General features: G+C 38.8%; 1 protein-coding gene across 1 annotated transcript in view; it reads left to right on the top strand.

The window, feature by feature from the left end:
• Positions 1-10,509, top strand: part of esrrgb (estrogen-related receptor gamma b) — a 39,439-nt gene extending 28,930 nt beyond the window's left edge. The window contains exons 6-7 of the mRNA XM_031321947.2: positions 3,136-3,405; positions 6,166-10,509. Of these exons, the coding sequence (XP_031177807.1) occupies positions 3,136-3,405; positions 6,166-6,410 (515 nt within the window). The 3' untranslated portion in view covers positions 6,411-10,509. The remainder of the gene's footprint in view (positions 1-3,135; positions 3,406-6,165) is intronic.
• Positions 10,510-23,646: the final 13,137 nt, after the last annotated feature.

The raw sequence follows: 23,646 nt of genomic DNA, 5'->3' as shown, positions 1-23,646 counted from the left end.
CTATATGATAGCTGGTGAGCAACTATCTAGCTACATTTACTTACCCCACTTTCTCTTTAACTGAAAATGATCGGTTAAACCAATATTTTGTTCATTCAGTTTGTTATCCAACATACACTAGCTAAATAAGGCAGTAGCTACAGCTAACCTAAGCTAGTTTGACTAAAAGATAACGTTAGCTTAGCAGAGTGTCAGTAACCATCTCAGCTTTTGACTTTAGTGAATTCACATAATTTGGTGTGTTTAAGTTGCCTTTAAATCCCATATTTAAATGTATTAAACTATAGATTGATTTTTATTTCGATTTCATCCAAAGGCAGAGTGCAGTATCTGCATTTTTTTTAAGTATCCTTTATAGCCTATGATTTAATTAGGTGGACTAATCAGCATTAAAAGGTATAAAATTAAAGCATTACAACCTTTCAATGCAGTTTTCCTGGCAGCCTGTAAACGTTAAACTATTTTTCCTTAATTTCTCCTTCACTGCTGTCTGCCGTTGTAGGGCAGAATGCTAGATGATAATTCCTTTCCTTATAGTGTAGTGGAAACCTGTGGCATCCCTTGTTCATGCTTTTTGTCATCACGGGGAGAAAACAGCAGAGACAGAGACATTCCCAGTTTGCTCAATAATGTGTCATGTTTGGTCAAATGGCAGTAAATCAGTAGGGTGAAATATTGATATTTCATCAGGGGGAATCACCCTCCACAGCGACACTTAACTCAGCCACCTCCGGGCGGCACACCTGAAGCTTGGGGGCGACCCCCGGGGAGCCAAGAAGTCACTGCACCGCTTCAGTAAATTGAGTGGAGAAAAAAAAACACACAGGCTGGGGAATAGAAAAGAATGATGAAGAAAAGAATGAGACAGCTAAAAATGGTGCACTTCTTTCACAAAATGTGTAAAGAAATGTTAAAAGAAGGTGGTATAAAACCGATCTTTTAATGATTTTTTGGGTGGGTGAACCAAATAAGAGCTTTGATGTATTACACACTAGTAATAAGCATTATTTTTTGTCTAAATCATTGCTCCTTTACATCAGTTTTTCTCACTCACTTTGTCCACACATGTATTATGTTAGACTCATTGATCCTCCCTCATTATTCTAAATACACCTTACTGGATTAAAGCCATTCGTTTTCTTGTCTTTTGGGGATGGAGAGTAAATTCATGAGTTCCTGGTGCAGCCTACAGTATGTACATTCAGTGATCCTGTAGTCCCTCCACCCCCCCACTAAACGTGTACTGGATGTCCTCCATCAACTGTCTGTTTGTCAGATCTGAGGCTTGGATCGATCCCCCTTGCGCATTTGGTGGACTGATTACAATCTACTAATCAATGACACCCCCAGCACTCTTTTCTCTCTCCCTCATTCTCTCTCACCCCGTCGTTTCTCTATTTGCTTGATAAGAACCATCGGAAGGACCTCTTTTAAGTCAACCTGCCCCATTCCCATCCATACAACCTCAGATTTAAGTAAGCAGAGTGGTGGGTTCAACGCCCTGGTCAATACCCCCAATCACCTTCCCATTCACTATAGAGTAGTGAAAGGTATTGTGGCGCTTGAGGTCCTTTCAGATGTCCATCTGTTTGATGTGGTGTGTGCGAATGTTAGAGAAGAGAGTTGACGGGTCGACCTCAAGATCTTGGATGGATTGTTTCCTCGAGTGCAGAAGGTTGAACACATGAGACAAAAGGATCAAGAAAGTATCTATCAGGTGGAATATGTTTTTGTTTTGTCTTACCTTGATTGAAAATCTTTCCCATCATAATACCATTATGTCCCTCTGTAATAATTATAATAATAATGCAGTTAATTTAAAAAGAATTCCAGCAATTATGTTTATGACTTTATGTTATAACCAGCTCTAATTTTGAGAGCGCACACACAAGATGCAGATCAGTGTGTGCGTACGACCAAAAACGCTCGTCTTAAATACACGGTGCTTTATTACTCAAAAATTTTCCGCCATCTTGCCTTCATCAGGGTGGTATCTGAAGTTTCTTTGTATATAGTTCATCCATTAGTTACTGTTGGAGCCATTATGCAACCGCTCAAAAGACTCTACAGTTACTTTACAAGAGAAATAGAAATGAATGAAATAAGATATACCTAACATTACAACCAGTACATCATTCAAGGCAACTGAGCAAACTCCTCCACTGATGCAGGTTGTGAGCTACAGTGGAAAACTTTAAGGAAAAGCTAATAAGTGGAAGTTAGGATTTCTTTTTTTAAATTACAACTATCTTTACAGTATTAAGCTAAATCCACAATGGATAGATAAAAGTTAAATCTTCATTTTCAGTACAAAAAAGGAAAATCTATACCCTTTCAAAACACAGCATACTCGAATCTCTACCATCGCTTTTTGACTTCAACAAATCCCTCCTTTAGCTGAAATTAGTTTTTTAAGATTTGTTTGTTTTTTAAACAAATGTAGTCCACTAAATTCTACAAAAATTGCATCACATATAGTTGCTTGTTTAACCCTTTCAGGCTTAAAGTGCCTTTATAAATTCCACACTCCTTGAAAGTTCACATGACTAAGAAACGACCCCGATGAAGGCAAACATCAAAAATGTTTTAGAGATGAAATCCGCTCTATTTGAGGAGAGTTTTACAAATTATATGATGGATAACTTCATATTATGACAGATGGTGACACAAACCAGAAACAATGATTACTGTAAGTGACTGAGGCCACTTTGATTTCAACCCATTCATTTAGTCAGTTTGATTTCAGAATTCATTTTATGTTCTTTCTTTAGTGCCATGACAAGAATAAGAGATGGTTAGGTTTAAAAGTGGATTTGTCCTCACTAAGCGGCGTCTTGCGGTTGTAGCAGCCCTAGCTCAGGTTTCAAAGGCCTCCATACTTGACTGATTTATATTCTTCCCTTAAGCCCCCACATACAGTCATCGGCCTCTGTTTCAAGTTGGACTTCTCCGCGGATTATACAGGGCTGCAAACACAGCCCATAAAACACATTGAGGACTTGAGTCGGCCAATTACAGTGCAGTGAGGTTAATGGGTTGATCTCGTGATTTGTCATGTGGTTATACAGTGTGAGTGCAGCAATACCTGGAAAGAAAATCTCAAAAAAAGAACCCATTTTCTTTTCAATTATGCAGGTTTTTCCACTCTCTCGCTGGCAGACCAGATGAGTCTACTGCAGAGTGCTTGGATGGAGATCCTGGTGCTGAGCATCGTGTTTCGCTCGCTGCCCTGCGAAGACGAGATTGTGTACGCAGAGGACTACGTGGTGGACGAGGAGCAGGCGAGGATCTCAGGCCTACTGGACCTGCACGTCGCCATCCTGCCGCTCGTCCGACGCTACAAGAAGCTGCGCATGGAGAAGGAAGAGTTCGTCACGCTCAAAGCCATCGCCCTCGCCAACTCGGGTATATTTAGCCTCCTCAATCCCACTGTTGGTCGCTATAAACTGATGCAGTGCAGCCAAACAATATAACTTTATTTATATAATAATTATAGTAGATCTACCAAAGTTTCCAAATATACCAAATACCTTTTGAGTTTTGGGGAAATGTGGAAAGACATTAACAATAGGCCTACTTTAATTTGATGGAGTCTTGGATTTTCTTGGGTTTTTTTCAACTTTAAAGCTTCTTAAAGTGAAAATGAAAGGAAGCATACTGTAGTAGATATTTCAGGGCTTACACTGTAAAACAAAGACTGTGTACATTAGATTACTTTTGGTTTAGGCACTTGGCTAAACAAAAGTGATATTTTGTAGCATCAATAACTTGTATTTTTATTGCAAATATCCTATTATTATCTCCTTATTTTTCTCTGCAAACGCAAAGGTGCCATGAGCTTGACATGAAGGTACATCTCTGCGTTAAATCTTACATAAATCTAGATAGCTGGCATTTAATTAAACCAAACAAAGAAATAAAGCAAAAAAATGTCAAGTGATTGTCTATATCTGGTGAGCCGATCACTTCCACGCTGAAGGATACCTGATAAGAGGGGACGAAAAGGTCAGGAGCATGGTCGTTTAATTCAACACTCCCTATGTGTGTGTGTGTGTGTGTGTGTGGGTGCGCTTCTATATTTTAATTTGTATGTGTGTGTGTGTGTGTGTGTGTGTGTGTGTGTGTGTGTGTGTGTGTGTGTCTGTCACATTGTGCTCTCATTCTCTCCATCTCTATAACAGTGGCTGCCAGCGCGCCACAGCCGAGGGAGATATATTTAGCATTTCATTAGGAAAACAGGGGCTGTCAATAAAATGTGTTAAGTGGAGTGGAATGAGCGTTGGGGAGCGACGGGCCTCGTTTGTTCCAATGTGAAGATGCTGCGCCCGTATCGACAGTTTGCTTTTCATGAGACCAGGCCTGTCCCCCACTAATCAATGCCTGTTAGGAGTCTTTTCTCCTGCCTGACTGAAAAATGAAAAATGCTGAGCCCAGATCTTTAGTCTTCTGATGACAAACTCTCCATGGGAGGGTGGAAAGAGGGGAGGATAAATTGGAGGGGAGAGTTGGAGGGTAAGGGGGGTTGATGGAAAGACAGGGATGTAAAGGTAAGGGAGAAGTGTGAGAGAGGAAGGCAGGGGTTGAGAGGGAAGCTCAGGGAGGGCGAAAGGGCAGCTTCGGCTCGTTTGAACACAGTCTCAGCTTCGGCTCCTGGGGTCCTGTGGGTGTGACAGCTGTGGAAATTCATGGCCATTGATTTTGTAATTAGCGGAGTATCGACGGGATTGACGCTAGGCTCCTGACGGATTACATGGAAATTGTTTCTTCAAAGTTAGTTTTGCATTCCGCCCTTAAACACCTCCAACGCACACAAGTACACACACACACACACGGGGGGGAAAACGCTCTCTCTGTGCTTTTACACTCATTTCTCACACACTGACACACATTTGAAAACATATTCTTTCTTTGCATCTCCATTTCTCTCTCTGCTTTACACACACACACACACACACACACACACACACACACACACACACACACAAACACACACACACACACACACACATATGCTCACACAGCTAAAGGAGGATCAGATCAGTATTAACATGAAGGTTTCAAATGAAGAGAGCTGGAACACATGTGCGGTCCACATAGCCTAGTTAATTTCCCAAGATAGAAATGCAATTTACACAGAAGGCGACTGGTAAAAGAGACTTAATCAGTCAGTTAGGAACATAATTAGCCTTGTACTTTCCTTTTTTCTGCCTCATTTACATGTTTATACACGGTCTTACTTCACTCCACAACTTTCATGACACATAGCAGAGCTGATCTAATTCCCTCACACACTTCAATCAGCAGCCACATTTGGTTTAGCTACAGTAATACAGTGCGTTAGGACTGAGGATGAGACGAGTCGCTCTTATTCTTAGATATACCAAGATGCATTGCTTCGATTCAATTATAATACTGAATTGAATTCCCATTTTGCCGTGCACAATTGTATCTATCAGTAAATGTATTGTGGATATGATATACACAGATTAGGCCCAACACTATAAGTCTGTGCAGTGAAATTGGCTGAAAGCAAACCACTGCTTGTCCATTAAAACGCTCTCTGTCAGCTTGTCCTTTGGAGGACAAGCCTGTTTTTTCCCCCTAACTTGTAGACTTGTACATAGAGAGCAGTTTTTAATAAGTCTCAACTGGTTTTATTTTAGATCCTATACATAAGGGGGCCAACTGCTCTTTCTTATGGAAATGAAGGCCATCTGCCGCCATCATTCAGCTGAACGATATCCTAGTAATGCAGCCATCTGAATTCATTAGCAGGGGGGATGTATGTGGTCCATGATACCCAAAGAAATGAATCTTTTTCCTGTCCCACCGTATATTTATACAGACCTACAGTACCTCTCCCTCGCTCTCCCTAGAGACCTGGCCATGCATAGGCATTTATTTAAGGAGCGTCATTAACTACTACCAAGAGAAAACCTTTCTCCAAAATTGCATGTTTGCAAAGATAGGCTGCAGAATTTAAAGGCAGCTGATGTTGCTGCAAAACACCAAGTTGTTGTTGCATTTGTCAAACTGCAGATCAATAGAAAATGTTTGCTTTTCATTTAATACATTTATCATTTAATAGTTATAGCTTTGAATTATGAATAATAAAAATATTTTCTTTTTTCCTTCCATCCTTCCCCACCACCCTTCTTCTTCCAGACTCCATGCATATAGAAAATATTGAGGCCGTCCAAAGGCTCCAGGATTCTCTCCACGAGGCTCTGCAGGACTTTGAGGGCTCCCAGCATCCAGAGGACCCTCGACGGGCAGGCAAGCTGCTAATGACCCTGCCTCTGCTCCGTCAGACCGCCACTAAGGCTGTTCAGCACTTCTACAGCATCAAAATGCAGGGCAAAGTCCCCATGCACAAACTATTCCTCGAGATGTTGGAGGCCAAGGCTTGACACCTGGGCCAGATGTTTGACAGACAGCAGCATCACCCAATGGGAGGCAAGGGTCAGCCCATAAAAAATAAAGGTGGTGTTCCAATTGACAGTGAAAGGATGAAGCTTTGACTACTGAGTCATGTTAACACTTTTAAATGGTAATACACATAAAAGAAAAGGGGACTTGAAATAGTTTTGAAAAGGGTGAATATCAACTTGATTGACATGGGATCATGATGATGTATATAAAGATGTTGTGTACAGAAATCAGGCAACCGAGGTCTTGTTATAACCAGAGACCCAATGCTCTATATCACCTGAAGCTTCTGTGAATTTGTTTCTAATCTTATTTTCATCTCAAAATGGAAGTGTGTTAATATAAATGTCCTGAAGAACTGTACGGCTACGTAGCCACATTATGTGTTTTTGGTTCTTTCTTCCATATTTTCTAATCTCAGTTGTTAAAGCAATAGTCTCTAACTTGTCTACATATAATATGTGTACTGTATATTGTGTGAAATTGCACTGGGAGGGGGGGTGAGAGAATTGCTAGACATATTCTTATATTCGTCATCAAAGAAAGCGGTACCCGCCATGGGTCTGTAGGACTCTCGATTTCCTCGTAATGTATTTACCTCTTAGTAGCTTCATTGACTCAGCGGTTAGAGTCAACTTGGTGCTTACAGAAGGACATTGGTTGGCTGGTGATCAGAGTTCACAAAGAGTTTGCACTAAGCATCTATGAATAATGTGGCAATAATGGGTATTGTAATAGCGAGCTCTGTCTGGTAGCCTCTGAGTCTCAGTCAGTGGTTTTTGCTTATGGACACTAAACTCCCTCCTCACTCTTTACTTCTATCTGTGTTCAGTGTCATACACAAATATTGGCAACTAAGCATACTGTGAAAAATACACATGATAAGCTAATATTCTGTGCTGAGAATTTTAAACTATGGCTTGTTAAAACATATTTATTTTATTTAAATACAGGTACAACAACCGCAACATCTATGCAATTTAATGCAATCTAAAACGATGTGTAATGCAACCTCATAGCCCTGCAATAAATACTACCTTTGTAAAGTTTATAATGTTCAGTTTGTGTCACATAGGTGCTGATTCAACTCTCTTGTTGTTTTTGAGTCCATAGTTTGTGATGGTGTGGTATTAGATTGCATTATATTGTATAGATTTTGCTTTTTCTCATATCCACACCCCTTTGTTTAGGTTGTATGCTCAAACAAGTGTCACTATATTGATAGCGTTAATTCCACAGCTAATCACATTAGTCCTTTGTTTTTCGTCAAAGTCTTGTGTGATACCAAAGTCTGTATGATCGCATCTAAACACTTTTTTGATGATCCGATATTTTGTTCTCAGTGTGTGACTACAGGTTAAATATTGTGGCTCTGAGAGAGCAGATTTTGACATTTTGACTCTGTTGTCGCTGGGCATTAAGATTTCCAAATAACTCAAGTGAGAAAAAAAAACTCAACAAAGGCCCCACATCTTTATGAATGGATTCAAACTGGGCATGATCTCTCCCCTTTCAAACTATATCAGCAAGGCCAAAATGTGCAAGTATATAAACGGCCAATAGACGTTTTCGCATGCAAGTACACACAACTGCCACAGCTTAAGTTTGACAGATAATGTCTCCTTATTATCCTTGTGATCTATTTGAGTTTCAAGATGGCAAGTTCAAATAAAACTAATGCATTTTTTTTTTAAACTGAGGGTTTTGAGTCCCTTTGTCTCCTTGATCGTTAAAATCTAAGATGGCAGCCTTTTAAAACTGTTTGCTACACTTTACTGCAGGTTTAAATGTTTGAGTGCGACGATATAATGACACTTGTGTTTCTGAGAATAACTTGAATTACTCTGAATTGAAACAGAATAAGAATCAGACCTCAGATTATGGCTCACTGATGTTCTGTATTTTTCGACAATTATTTTGCTCTTTTATCTTTAATGAAGGTGCAAATCATTCAGACGGACACTGTATGTTCATGTCTAGAAATGCTGACACTGAGTTGCTCTAACTAAGTTTCAAAATCTGTATACTCCAGAAGTGATAGTAAACTTGTATAGGGTAATATCTAACAATTGTAAACCAATTGCCAAATTATTCACACAAAGCAATCAGAATAATGTAATAGTTATAAACATGTTATCATAAGATCAAAATAATACAATAAGCAGCTGCTCTTAGGATTTTAGTGAGATGGATATTGTCCCTTATCAACAATTTAAAGCAGTAGTGTCTTAAAAGTGTTTTAAAGTGCCATTAGCTTCTGCCTAAACGAGAAGAAAATATAAAGCCAAGCCACCAGTAACTACACCAGTTTCTATACTTGATGATCCCCACAGGAACAGAGGCTATTGATTCACTGTAATGTAATGCATACATAATTCTAACCCAATACAGTAGAGAATACAATTCCCATGATACACTTCCCCAAATGTGTAACCAGCTAAACCATCCCCAATTGAAAACAAGGGATGTATTACCGCTGTACAGTAGCAAACCAAAGCATAATGTCTTCAAATACTTGGAAAACTGATAAAACTGCATTTTGAGCCTGATGCATGTTATTTACAGTATATTATTAATGGTTGTACCTTCATTCTGCTAATCATCCAGCTGTGCGTCATTTCATTTTTAGCATCCTCTAAACCTACAATGGTGGTGAAAATCTTTGATCTTTTTTTTTGTTCAGTCGATATATGCATTGATCAAGCATCAGCTTCTTTGTCAATAGAGACGCTGCTGTGTGAAGTCTCGCCCTGTAGCCTAACTATGAGAAGAAACTAAAATAAGTGATGTTTTTCATATTACCATGGTTAAAGGAGAGTGTTTTAAGTGTTGATAAACACGTTCTGGCCCATAACTTCTCTACACGTACCTTCTCTGTGACCTTTGAAGACTGATCGTAGTTAATTGTTTCCCAACTTTCCCTGCTTTTCAAATTAATATTAGAAAATAAAAGAAAAATGCTTAATTTATTTCCAGAGTTCTAAAATGGTTCTACTACATCCAATTAATTCTAATTGTCTCCTTAGCTGAAATTCTCAATAGAAATGGAGCAATTAAATTTCTGCTTTGGCTCTACCTTGGGGACGAGAGACATTTTATTTCGGTTGACAGTGGGGAGGGTTTGTCTAAACCTTTACAAAGCCGATTTCATGGGGGTCTGTAATAGTTTCATAACAGACCGATCACTGGGCTATGCAAGGCAAATATGGCCACCCCTTGTGTTGTGGAGCATCAGACATTTAGTTGTGCTTTGTTTACAATGTGGACATATTGTACAGTGGTGTACGTTGCAAATGTATTGTGCATATTTCACCATACTGTGCATTGATATAACTATGATCGTTTGTTTTATTTGCCCATTTAATGAATTTCTCATGATTTATCAGCAACTTCAACACACACATTTAGAGCCCACCTGAATAGCTGCCTAATATAAATCACTGTAATGAGTCGTGAGTCCGTTATATTTGGTCTAAGGTGGGATATCTTTTTTTCCTTTCTGTGTCTTTGTGTCTCTTAATGCTGAAACACACACTCTATGTTATCATCGATTTTGGTTATCAGCACAGCAGGACGTATAGCGAGTGAAGTAGTCTAGACCCTATACCTCAATTCATATTTTGAAAATTACACTGGGTTTGGAAACGGGCCATGGGTTCCTCTTGGGAATCAGTGGCACAGAAATAAAGTGACATCACTGACTGGGTATTAAAAAAAATGTAGATGAACCTGCTGCAATTGGGGAACACATTCCTCGGAGGAGAAAGCTGCTTATTCGCTGTTCCATTTGCGGACTTATCTCCATGCACTCAGATGACGAGATTTACATAAAACATGGAGGAACCTCCCTGGCCGTCCCTGGTCCGCGGAGTATAAAGGACCCTGCTAGGTGTATGTACCGTAGACATGTGATTACCCAAGAGGTTTACACCCCTTAAAAGCAATATGTTAGCAATTGTGATATATGAATCAATTTAAAAGGGAGCTTTGGCTCATTTTAATTATAAACTTACCCTATGCTTGGAATAGGACAGGGTAACTATGCACACACAGTCCTGGGGAGACATTGAGAAAAAAATGTAACAATTTTTTGGGATTAACAAGCAAAAAGCCAACCACAGCTGGGTCTTACTGGACAGTATTGTGTGACATTTTCTTGTGTTTTGTTTGTTGTGTTCATGCCTAATGTATCCATGTGTAAATATATGCTTTTTCTGGAGTGAGTCAGATCTAAGAGTGCACTGAATGTACAGTGACAATAAAATCACATGGTTTATGTAATCACTGCAAATTATTTCATGAATACCTTCAAGCTAACGAACATGGGAAGAAATCTATCTTCAAAAACATTTAGTTTATACCATATTTACTGACCAAGTTAACTTATATAATATATCACAATTCTTTCAGAATAACAAAATCCTTTATGGATACCAAAAAATAAAATCCCACACTGCTATCTTGTTTATTCTACATGAACGTGACAATGTTTCAACCACCCAACCCTCAGTCCTGAGGAAGACCTTTGTGATCTTTTTTGTGTAGATTGTCACCCAGCATCTACAAAGATGCTTGGATAGATGTACCTTGTGATGATTGACTCCATGGATACCCTCAACAAAACTGTATCTTTGAGTCTATAAATAATTTTGAGCATCAGTTTGATAAACTCTAAAATATGTGAATATACCGAATAAGGAATATATATATAGCCTGGTATGGAACAATACTGATGGTTTTAGCAAGTAAATACAATTTTAATGTTTTCACCCTACAATGATAATACTGACACTATATAATGTAACAAAATATATATTTTATTGGAATTTTCCCCTAACATAAAAAATATGCAGAGCTTTAACATTACCTACAGTACATTAAAGACTCAATTAAAATCACATTTGCAGTTTGACACACACTCCAAAAAACATTATTTAGTTATTAAATTTCTATATACTGTAAAGATTTCATAAACACTTAAAGGTCTTGTTTTTCCCTTCAACAATAAGTCATTCTCTCCAAAGCAGAACAGGCTGATAGTTCCTTTGTCCACCTTGAGCTGTTACTTTTTGCGACTCCATATCATCCAAATGTTTTGGCGAACATTTTTTATTCAATGGTTATCAACAAAATAATAGTGAGTACTAATTGTCTTCATGCTTTCATTAGACACATCTATCAGTGTTACAGTACAGCCTTGTCCTGATCTCAGCATATGAAATGTACAGTCAAACGGTTCCTAGCATGACCAATCATGTGTGCATCTGTCTGTGTGCACTTTAGCAAGAGGGTGCCTTGGGGTGTAACGGCATCCTCCTGCCCCGACTGTCAGTTGGTTCGCTGTCTACATGATGTCCCGTTTGACCTTGTGTTGGCTACAACACTGGCTGAATGCACATCTGACTCACTCTGTTCCTTTGTGGTGCAATCCTGTGGAAGTCATTTAATTTACTAGGCTTTCAACTTTAGGGGTTGGGGGAGTAAGTCTGTGTTTAATCAGCCACAAACCATTCCCTTAAACAAAATCAACTATGGTGTCCAGTGAAAACATCTCTCAACAGAAGATTGAATTAAACAAATAAATGGACTTGTCACTTTTCCATTTTTTTTTATTTATTCTCTTGGCACGGCTACGCCCGCCACTCCATATTATTGCTGGCAGTAACAACTGTGTATTAACTTGTGGATTGTTCTGCACAGTACGTCAGCAATACCAGTATGTTAGTGTAGTGTTAATTCATACGGCATACATTTTGGCAAGAGTGTGAGGTTTTCTTTTCGAATTTTGGAAGTTCAACCTCAGCTCCTATAATAAGTAATAATAATAATAATAATAATAATAATAATAATAATAATAATAATAACAAATTAATGGTGTAGCCAAACTACAGACACTCAGCCTCACCCTCAAGGACAAAAATGTCCCCATTGAAACCCATTTAAAATCCACCAACCATTACAGCATTTTGACACAGGCATTTTTGTCCTCTAAGAACACCAGAGCAACTTTTTTAAAGGGATGCACAAGGCTTAGGGCCGCTAAAAAAAACACTGAAGAAAAAAAACTGCAAGGAAAGTAAAAGAAGAAAACACATAATCACTTGTCTCATACACTTCTCATCATTGCAGCTCTTCCCTCGTAGGATTGCGAGTATTTTTTTCTCTGTTTTCAGTCTTTTAGCAGGGATTTAGGGCATGGCCCACTGTCCTCAGAGTGACTTTCCATCTTATAAACCATGATTTATTCTCCTTAAATCGTCACCAGTCGTCGGGCCTGCCGGTGCTTTAGAAGGGGCATTGACACTGTCACACTGCGGTCTGTTAATCAGGCAACCTTGTTGCCTACCTCTTTCAGAAAATCTATGATCACACTGTTAGAGCAACCTTGTATTGACACTACTACCGTACACTCACACTCCTTTCTTTTGCCTCATGTGAGGATTATTCAGCGGCTGAGGTGAGAGTCCACTGAGGAATAGGCTGTAAAGTGTCAGTCATGGTTACCCAGAGTGGTGTTGTCTTAGACAATGTAACTAGGTGAAAGTGAGGGAAGGAGATAAGAAACCATCAATATGCTTCCTGTGTAAATTGAAGAAGGTCATGATTTATAGCTCCCAGCTACAGTGTACATACATGCTGAATCTACTCTTTTTTTCTCCCTCTGTCGCCTGGCTCAAGGACAGGTAAGGGTGCCTTTCTCTGCAGCTCATCCCCACCACCATGCAGTCTGTGGCACTTTGTGATAGACAGCCATGAGAAAGGCCAGTGTTTTTCAAAATGAATTGAGCGCCATCTATAGGCAGCCACACTGACTGAGTGACAGTACCTCTGGAGTGCAGAGAGTGCAGAAAAGAAACAGATGTGTATTATAATGGTGCACTTCACTACCTGTGATACTCCTCATCCTCTCCTCTTTAGGGTTTTCATCACCTCATCAGTCACGTCTGTCTTTCAGTCTCCTTTTACTTGGGGACTCAGACAGAGATGGGACAGCTGTGGGTTTTCTAAGGCCTCGCAACAGCTGCAAACCCTGCATGGCATTGCATCTGTTCAAATCTTGCAGCATTATGGCCTGTATCTCATCTAAAGCAAGTTATGTTACAGTTCATAGTGGGGTTCTCTCTGGTCTTACCCTATTAACCAGTGAGCAGATGGAAATTATATGGTAGGGTGTTTGGCCTGAAAATGGACTTGCAAGCATCTTGCCATCTTAAGCACGCAACTTAAAATGGGACAATTTAAATAGGGCCACATGAGAGAAATCAGGACTCGGTTGTAAATTCATTCGAGGTGGCACAATGAATACCATTAAGTCCACTCTGAATCTCAAAGTTTATTATTTATTGGGATGATTTATTATGTCTGGGCGCCTCTGACGTTGTTATTTTGCATTTGGAGGGAGCCAGACGTAACAAATGGAGCACTCATTAGCATTTGACCTCCACATTATGCTTTGTTTACCTGCCTTTCCTCACCTCTATATCTCCTCAGACAAAATCAGGGCTTTCACAGAACGCCATGAGTGTGACACAGTTTTGTTGCTGGGCGGCAAAGGTAAGTACCACATTTGCATTGCAAGATTTCTCAAACAACTTGAGCATGCAGAACCAAGGGGGGGGGTGGGGTGTTCTGCTCCTCTGGGACGTAGCCACTCCCAGACGCTGTCGTCTAGGCTCTGGAGTCCTGACAGCTGCTGAAATCCCCAGAGATGATCAAAAGAAGTATGAACAAAAGTTACAGTAAAGAGTCACAGGCACATTCTGTTGTGTTTGGATAGGAAGTTTTTTTCACCACTAATTGCTTATGGCAAGAAATGTCATGAATGCCTTATATAACATGGAGCTTTTCTTCACCCGTGACAGTGATCATACATTATGGTTGCAGAGCCATTAAAAAAAAAAAAAAAAAAAAAACATTCAGCAGTTGCAGGTTTAAATAAGTGGTTTACAAATAAAAGATAAAAATTGCATACATGTTCATTCATACAGTACAACCATACCAGAAAAAGAGAAGACACTTGATATAAGCTACAGGAAACATCAAATCAAACGAAAAAAATGTATTAAATGTAGCTGAACAACTACTTTATCTATAAAAGATAAAGAAAAACATCATTACAATTGCAATTATATGCTCTGTGCAATATTAACATTTCCACGTCTCGTGGGCAGGCAGGTCATGCATACAGTATGTGTAAAGAGAATCATAAGCAACAAGTAATGGCAAATTGGCAAACATCCACAAAAATATACCCACACACATGCACACGCACACACACACACACACACACACACACACACACACACGTTATATTACCAGACTGCGGGGTGTGGCAGGTAGCTGTGTGTGCTGTAGTTAATTGCACAACGAGAAACTGCTCTCTAATTTATTTCTTGCCTGTCCATACAAGAGTGATCATGAAAACCCATTCATTTCACAGAACACAATTTTCATATTTAATGAGCATGACTCCAATACAATTACAGTAATTAGTCAAATCTCACTCACGGCCAATGGAGCTCGCCACCATTATTAGTGGATCTTATTAATGATGTTGCACATGTGGTGCTCATAGGGTAATTGAGGGCATGTGTGGGTATGGGAACAGGGGTACTGGGGAATGGAAAGCAGTGGTGGTGTCAGTCTGTTTTCTGTCTATACCTTATGTTAAATGGGGGTCTGCTTGATTTTAACTTTGAGGTATTTAAACATGCTGGCGAGCAGTGCTATTGATTGTGGATTTTGCTTTAGCCTTAAATAACATAACCGGAATTCTACATAAATTAAATTCAATCACTGAGATCGGTTTGTTGCTCCATCAGTTGACCTGAAAGTTAGTATTTTACAAGCTGCTTTGCATATCAGTTCCCAGCATCCCTGCTGTGCACCGGATCCAGGAGGATCACAACAAAAAAAGACAAAAGGGAGACGCTGGGAAAAGAAGCCCATTTACTGTGAGTAATGATACTGCAGTGTCTGACATTTTGTAGGTTTGTAGAGCTTCTCTTTCCAGAATGACCCTTATTAAACCTATAGAGCTGCGTTGTATCTGCAACCAGAGTATGCAGGAGCAATTGACACATTTTCCCCTAATATGGAAGAAAACATTTTCTTTGTGATGGTGTGATGAGAATATTTTATAATGTGGATTTAAATCTGTAATATTATATTTAGAAATCTGATTGATTTACATTTTGCTAACATCTTCAGAAAGGTGGAACCAACACAAAAGGCAACATATTGAATACACACCATGGTGAACGCTATGTCTTATGTAGTTTCATGTGCTTTAAACCAGTTAGTGTCAGCGATGATGTTTATAAAGAAGCAATAATTTTAATCAGAGAAAAGTGACTTAATGGCCTCTTATCCAATTAAGGGCAGTGTCACCGCTGAGTTAATGAGTGTGACGCTGTAACAGAAAAACCTCTATTAACACAACATAATTAGCGGAACATGGTGGAATTAGACAGCAGCAATGACAGCGCTTTGGTCTTTTTATAATTAAACATGGGGAAAAGACAACAATTAAGCCAGATCTTAAAACCCCAGTCTCATTCAAGCCAGAGAGGACATGCATTGTTTTTGGGAAAGCTCTTGAGACGAAGCTGCTGTTGTGTGAAGTTTGAATTACAGTTCAAAGACAAGAGCTGAAAGTGAGGGAGGTCATGACAACAATGTGACAGATTCATGGAGGCCTGAGACTCAAACACAGCTACTGTGCTGCAGTAGGTGCCGTGTTTGGTATAGAGAATCTATTGTTAATTTCACAACAGTATTTCTGCCTTTGGTGCTCAGGAGAAAACATGACGGCTTGGATCTCATGATTTTACTTGGAACATATTTTCACCAAAGATAAGTGTTCCATATGGCGCCGTATTGCTGCCACCCTGACAAAAAGCAAACCCAAAAACTGCATCTATATTTGTTTGAACACAAAATGTTCTAATATAAAAGACATATTGGTATGTCAAGGTGAGAATAATATTGTGTTAATCCTCTTGGTTTATGAGCAAACACCTGAAAAACTCCCATCAGTCTCAGCTGCGTATTGAGTTTAGTACTAATTAGCTAATGTTAGCATGCTAACTCATTAAATCAATTTTTAAAATGGTAAATACGGTAAACCCATTGTACCTACTTAGCACCAAACAACAGACGGACATAATTTGGGAATAGCTGGTGAATATAGTGGAGCATTTAGCAGCTAAAGAGAGAGATAGAGAGTGGAATATTAGACTTACATTCACCAAGTGGCCAGACACACGAGTGCAAATGAATGTTAATGTTGCTAACACATTCGCCATATCAGCTTTATGAGGTGTCATTGTTCTTATAGCTTGTTGCGCTGCCCCCAAGAGGCCAAAAACAAATCAATTATTACAGGTTTAAATAATATTGTAAATAAGTCAACATTGACTTTACATTCCGAGTGAGTGATCAGTTCACCTGAAAGGGTTTTATTTGTTTGTGGAAATCAGTTCTCCTACCACGGCCTTCCTCAGGACTTAGTTGCACTAACAGTAATGGGCTGTTGGGATGTATCTCAGTCTGAACCTACCGATTATTGTTGCCGCAGCATACTGGAGGGCAGGCCTTATTAGTGATGTGCTAATGTGACATTAATTGCTTTTACTTTTTCACTCCATTAAGAGGCTGCTATCTGTTCCAGGAACCTGGCCAGATGGTTTATCGGCTCTGCTCCGGCAGCGGTGTTGCTAATGGACTGGAGCGCAGAGCTGTAAAATAACGGCAGCAACAGGTGACCACGAGAAATTCCCATAATTGAACGGCAAGTGTGGAGGTACAGAGCACCTGTCACATTGTGAGAAACAAGATAATTGATTTAAAAACTGTTTGATATTGTCTTTCACTCAAATAGTTACTTGACAAAAGTCAAGAAAAGGAATTTGGAGGGGAAAGAAATGAAACCTTTGACCTCAAATAGCCTACATCAACTCTGTTTGTTTAGAGTATTTTTAAGCTTTTGTTGAAGAGCAGTGACAAGTCTGCATTCACAATATTGGCAGCCATTGACTATATGCTGAAAATAAGGCAGCCGCATTGAGCAGTAAAGCCAAGAGCAGGGTCAAATGCTAAATAAGAAGAAACTGGCACTGGAGACACCCTGGGGAATCCTCCTCCTCTGTGTTCTTATTCTCCTTCTTCTCCGTCCCACTCTCCCATCCACCACCCCTCCACCCCTCCACCTCTCCCCTACCTCGATGCCAAACCTCCACGACCTAGGCCAAGATCAATAGCACAGTTTAAAGAGGATGGACTGCGTAAACAGAGACGATAGATCCTGCCGATGAGGATGCCTTGACCACTGATGGCCTCTGACTGGTGCGGTAGCATTTGATCAAGTCTAACATTGATGGCTGTCAATACATCTGGCAACAGAAAGGTTTGGACCCTGTCAGCGGGACATCAGGATTGTGAAATGTATAGGGGTTGGGTCCAAAGATGAGTGGTCAGTGAAGGATGAATAGGGCCATTAGGGATCTGGTGTTGCAGGCAGGTATTGGCAAATGAGCATCCAATAACAGCATCCTGTGGGTGTCCAGTGTGCAGATTCACCTTGTCCAGTTCAAAGTGACTGAAGCACACATGCGTCCTGTTAATATGCTTCTTATTAATCACAACTTTTGCAACAATTTATTGGATTAATCGATTAGTTGATCGACAGAAAATGAATCAATACCTATTTTGTCATTCATCAATCAAAATTGCTTCTCAATTGTCAGGATTTGCTGCTTTTCTATATTTTCTATAATTTTAAATTGAATATCTTTGGGTTATAGACAAAACAATACATTTGAAGACGTCACTTGGGCTTTAGGAAACTGCAGTAGGCATTTTTTACTATTTGTCTTTACATTTTATTGCAGAATTGCACAAAAAGAACTGAATAAAGACACATTTAATTCATCCATTTCATAGATGCAGACTAAAGGTTTTAATGGGTGTACCAGGACCTCTTCTCCATCACTTTTTGATTACAAATGTTTTCCATGTACGGACATTATAAGAAATCAGTCTGTAATAAACTTCTTTGTGGAGATTGAATTAGCTGTTTACATTTTCCACGATAATATGGTTGGAATTCCTTCAAAAAAACCTGGATGGCATTCATTTTGTGATTTATTATAAATAAAACATTTTACTGCATCTTTGAAGATTACCATACTTCAGGCATCAGCTTTTTGCATACAATATTACTCTTTTCTGCTGTGTTAATGGACCATGTGTATGAGTGTAATATAGTGACAGCAAATCCGTCAGACTCATAATAAAAAAGTTATAATCAAGCTCAAATACAATATAGAGTTATAAATTACATTACTCCTGTAATGTAAACGTTGATGCAATATATACATATACATAGATACATGATGCAAACCCAGCAGTGTATTATCATGGTTGCGTTTTTAAAATATTTTTCACAAGACTCTCCACAATGGTCTGGTAAGCTTACTCCCCTAAATTTCTTTCATTTTTAAAGATTTTAAAGGTATTTTCTCCTTTTGAAATTTCCGTTTGACGGTGGGGGAGGAGGGGCCAGGGGAGACGACTCTTTTCAGTATTTTGAATTTGGACTGCAGTAACCACTTTAAACGCTAGCTGTCAGTATTACACATTGGACCTTTAAACTAGTATTCAACCCCAAGTGTCCCTAACTCAAGTACAAAAATTGTAAACAGACTTTGTTGAGTAAAATTAGTGAGTTCCTCTTTTGTTTCGCTGGCAAAAATTCCCTGCATATGAAAAAATGGACTGAATATAATAGAAGCTACATACAAAAAAATACTGACCCAATACATTGATTGAATAGGTGAAGTCATGGTGTAATCCATTCCTGCAGCGTAACTGTGAGCAAGATTTATATGTTTTTTGAATGTGAAAACCAACCTATTTTACACTTTTGTATAGACCACATGAGAAGATAGCATCTTGCCATCTAAGTAAATATTTCTTCAGCGAAAACAAAAACATTACTCACCTACATTAACACAGCATGCATATCAAACCTTACACTGTGTAAATGCAGAATGTGTTAGTCATAATTCTGCTTATCTCACATGTGTGACAGCTCACATTTTAGTATATAAACCAGCCCATTACCACCTCTGTAAGTTATATTCAACACAATCTGTTGAACCTGGAGCCAGCCAGTTGCTCATATTAATCAAATAGCCCACTTCCCTTTATGACACAAAGCAAATAGTCATAAATGCTCTTATCTGTCTTTCTAATAGTGTGGACGTTAAAATCAGATTCATGGTGGCATAAACTATTATATTTCATCTTTATCATATGAAACAATCACTTCTTTCTCATGAGCATCGTTTATAACCGCCGGACAGCTTGTTGCGTAATGAAATTCAAAGCAGTATATCGGCTCGAGAGATCTCACACTCTGTTTACTTATATCTACATATATTTATGCGGATTTTGTTTTTCCACAACAGGCAAACAGGCATGATGAATGAATTGCTGCGGTCCCACCGGGACATGTGGCTCCCTGCAGAACTGATCTGTGGTCAGGCAACTTCCAGCTTCACTGTAAAGTCTGGAGTGGAGCCTCTTCATCATGTCAACATGTTGTACTGACAAATACTGACTAATCTTTTGATCACAGTAATGTGTGGACAACATTTAGCAAAGGCATTGGTTTTAATCACAATATACTGAAAGAAAATTCTATGAATTGTATTTTAATATTAACAGCCAAAACTTATATTAATATGTCAATAATAAATTAAACAATATTTCAGTCAACAGGGAAATTTAAACGATAGCTATATAGTCAAATGTCAGTAAACAGTTGATTGTTTATCAATCAGGTATGTGTTCATTCTGTGAAAGACGCTGCAGCATTCTTCACAATCAAATGTGAGAAAAAATGTCCGACCTCTGCTTTGTATACTCCCCCTTTAATTTGGAGCACTTTGATTAATCAATTAATATTCCTTCTCAAGGTCTTTTTATAAACCTCATCATTAATAAAAGCAGACATTCAATTAGCAGCCAAATCTTGATTGCCAATTGTGTCATAACAGTCTCCCTTTCAATGCTTTTTTTTGTGGTTCGTTATAGTTGGGAGTATGGTGTGGGTAGGAAGAATTAACTAATTTCATTAATCTAATTGTCATCACTTTCAACCATCCCACTAATAAGTAAGAATTAATATGATTAATCAATTTGACGACATAAACTCATTCAATTACAGTTTTTCAAAGGCAAGTGGGTGTGTTGGGGTGATAGGGAAGTGGGCAGCCGAGCAGCTTGCTCTGTGAGGAACCCAGCCCACAAAATTGAAGTCAAGTCAGGCAATTAGTCATTGTGAATGATAAATAAATGGTGATGAATTGTGGCGGGCAGATAACTGCAGTCTTATTTGATTCAGGGAAATTTGGTCCTTTTTATGTCGAAAAATAACGACACTATATAGAATGTAGATTATTGCCTGTTTTAGTATTTTAGACCAGACCGTGTCCATTTTCTTTTACCCCCAAACTAATCTGCATTCAGTACCATGGCGGGACAAAAGAATGTTGTTTTTAGATTTAATTTAATGCAGAAATGTCTAACTGTATTTACAAAACATGCACCGATAACAACTGAGAAACTTTTACTAGATTAACTTTTTCATTTTCTTCCCTTATTTGCTGAGCCACCATTGGAGTTAGGCATAAACCTCTCCCAAGAACCACATGCTGCACAATATACAGTAAACTGTAAGGAAGATTAAATGCAAACAGTATTGCTACATTTGAAGGTCTATTTGTCTTTCCTCTTTGATAGGAGTGAGGATTACTGCTATTATTGTACTATGTCTTGCATGTAGTGTATTATACTGCATTGTTTTACTTGGAGTCCAAGTAAGGAAGATATTGAAGGAAAATATGGAAAAATCTCTGTTGCACAAATTCATATTGTCTCACACAATACAGGTTACTGACATAGAGCGCAATCCTACTTTTAATGTAATAGGCCTTTTTCACAGCACATATTTTGACTTATAGAAAAGATGTTGCTTATTATTAACAGTAACAATGGCTCGGCTATTTGAGTGTCCCAGTAAGCCATGACAGTGTGAACGTGAGCCAGCATGCACAATACCAGGACCCTGAAACTGAAGCAGCTAAATGGAATTCAGCCATCATTACTTTTCTATTTATTATGTACTTTTCTGTCATTTTTCATTGTGACATGTCAAGATGTCTTCTATGAAGAAGGCCTATTATAAAGAGCACTGTTGATTATGTTACAAGCAACAATGGTACACATAGAAAAACAGACATACAAAAACACATTTAAATACCAAATCTTAAAACTATATAATTAACATAACATACCAGCGTTTTCAAGGTCATTTATTTCGATGATTTTCTCTTTGTGTTCCTCACTGTAGTCATAATTCATATTAATTAAGATACAAATAGTATGAACTGCTGTATATTAATGACTCTAGATTTACTTGGAGCAGCTGCTTGGATTTGATTTGTATATTTCAGATCTACTGTGCTGAGAGGAAGATGTGCTGGCGCAGCGGTTTGGGGTGATGCCCTTTAATGCGCTCTATCTTATCAGCCCAGCATCACCCCTATTCAAACCAGTGTCTGATTGAGCAGCGTGATGTTGTTTAGGTCTTACATTGGGAACAGTTTATAGAGGCACCGTCTCTAATTTGTGAAGTGAGGTATTATAGAGGAGACAATTAGACCGAGGTTCGATTGGTGTATAGAGGCTTGGATGCTGACAGTCAAGAGAAGGCTTTCAAATGTCATACCAATTAATCTATCCAGCCATCAAACAATATTCTGGAAACAAAGTCAGGGGGGCGATCAATCCGCATCACTTTTCTCCTCACCGGGTTATGGGAAAATTGATTTGTCAAACAAAGCATTTTGGAAGCAGTGCATGGACTTGTTCGGGATCCATTAGCTTCCATTGAGCATTTTGTTTAACATAGGATTTTCATCACAGAGAAAATGCAGTGTTCTCAATACTGTGAGCTACAACTATACGATTTCTGATTTCTTTGTTCTTGCTTAGAAAGCTTCAGAAACTGCTGATGAAGATTGAAAAGAGCTAACTTCTAATGCATTAAAAACAAAAACTTGTTGTATTGTTATAATACGCTACACAAATGAACAGTATAACAATCAGTCCCCTCGCAGGCATAAGTCCCCAGTATCAGTATTATTGTACACTGTGGGGCTATCCTGTCATCCTATACAGCGTGGCTGCCCTAAGCTGTATCATGAATTCCCTGTGCAGTGTTTTGTTCTAAGACAGAACTGTATCACATTGTGCCCGTCATGCTGTTTTAGAGGGGAGAGAGCTTCCTCTATGGGATTTCTCCCAGCCCCATCCCCTGATAATGTATATCTCCCTAAAGGCTAGGCCTCCGTGACCTTGTCTTATTCATCGAGGGCATCTTATGGCAAAAGAACTGAATCCTGAATGGGCCATTTCCCCTCTTTTAACACCCCTTTAATGTCATCAGTGAAATATGAAGTCATTAGGCGATATTAAAACACTGCTGACAAACTAATTAACGGGAGACATTAAACAGGACTGGCTTGATTAATCCGCTTTAACGATTTTTTTTAAGTGGTTCTGGCCAAAATTAATACAGATTTACTGGTGATCTTAAGAAAAAAAATACTCATATGTGTATCAAACCTCAAGGGCAACCTAAAGTCACTAGTCTTTTGTCTCCCACTGCTCTCCCTCCCACCCTAACATCTCTGTTGTTAAACACAGTCTGAACTCACACAGTTGGTCTCTGACAACAAACTACTGTAGCTCCTATAGACATGCATGTTGTAGGCCTATCCTAGAAGATTTTTCAGGCTATTTTGATTTATTGTTTAATATGGAATATATTGTAATCAGACTCAGAGTAGTTACATGTATTTTTGTTGTTAATTTAAATCATGTTATGTATAATTCAACCAGCAGCCTGACACATTTCCACCTCCATGAAAGGTTTTCAGAGCTTAAAATTAGTTGGAATGAATAACCTAAACTGTTATTATTAGTAGTATTACTACTTTTGTTGTTGTTTCATATGAGGCATAGACCTGTTACTGAGTTTTTTTCTTTTCTTTTTACAGCCAAAGGTTTCTTGTTAAGTAGACATTTCTATGTAAATGTCTCCCTCTTGTGGTAAAAGCACAGATCCAGGGTCAGCTTTTTGCTTGG

This window comes from Sander lucioperca, chromosome 19, assembly GCF_008315115.2.
Source record: "Sander lucioperca isolate FBNREF2018 chromosome 19, SLUC_FBN_1.2, whole genome shotgun sequence".
Lineage (NCBI taxonomy): Eukaryota > Metazoa > Chordata > Actinopteri > Perciformes > Percidae > Sander > Sander lucioperca.
This window is presented reverse-complemented; position numbering and strand designations above follow the sequence as displayed.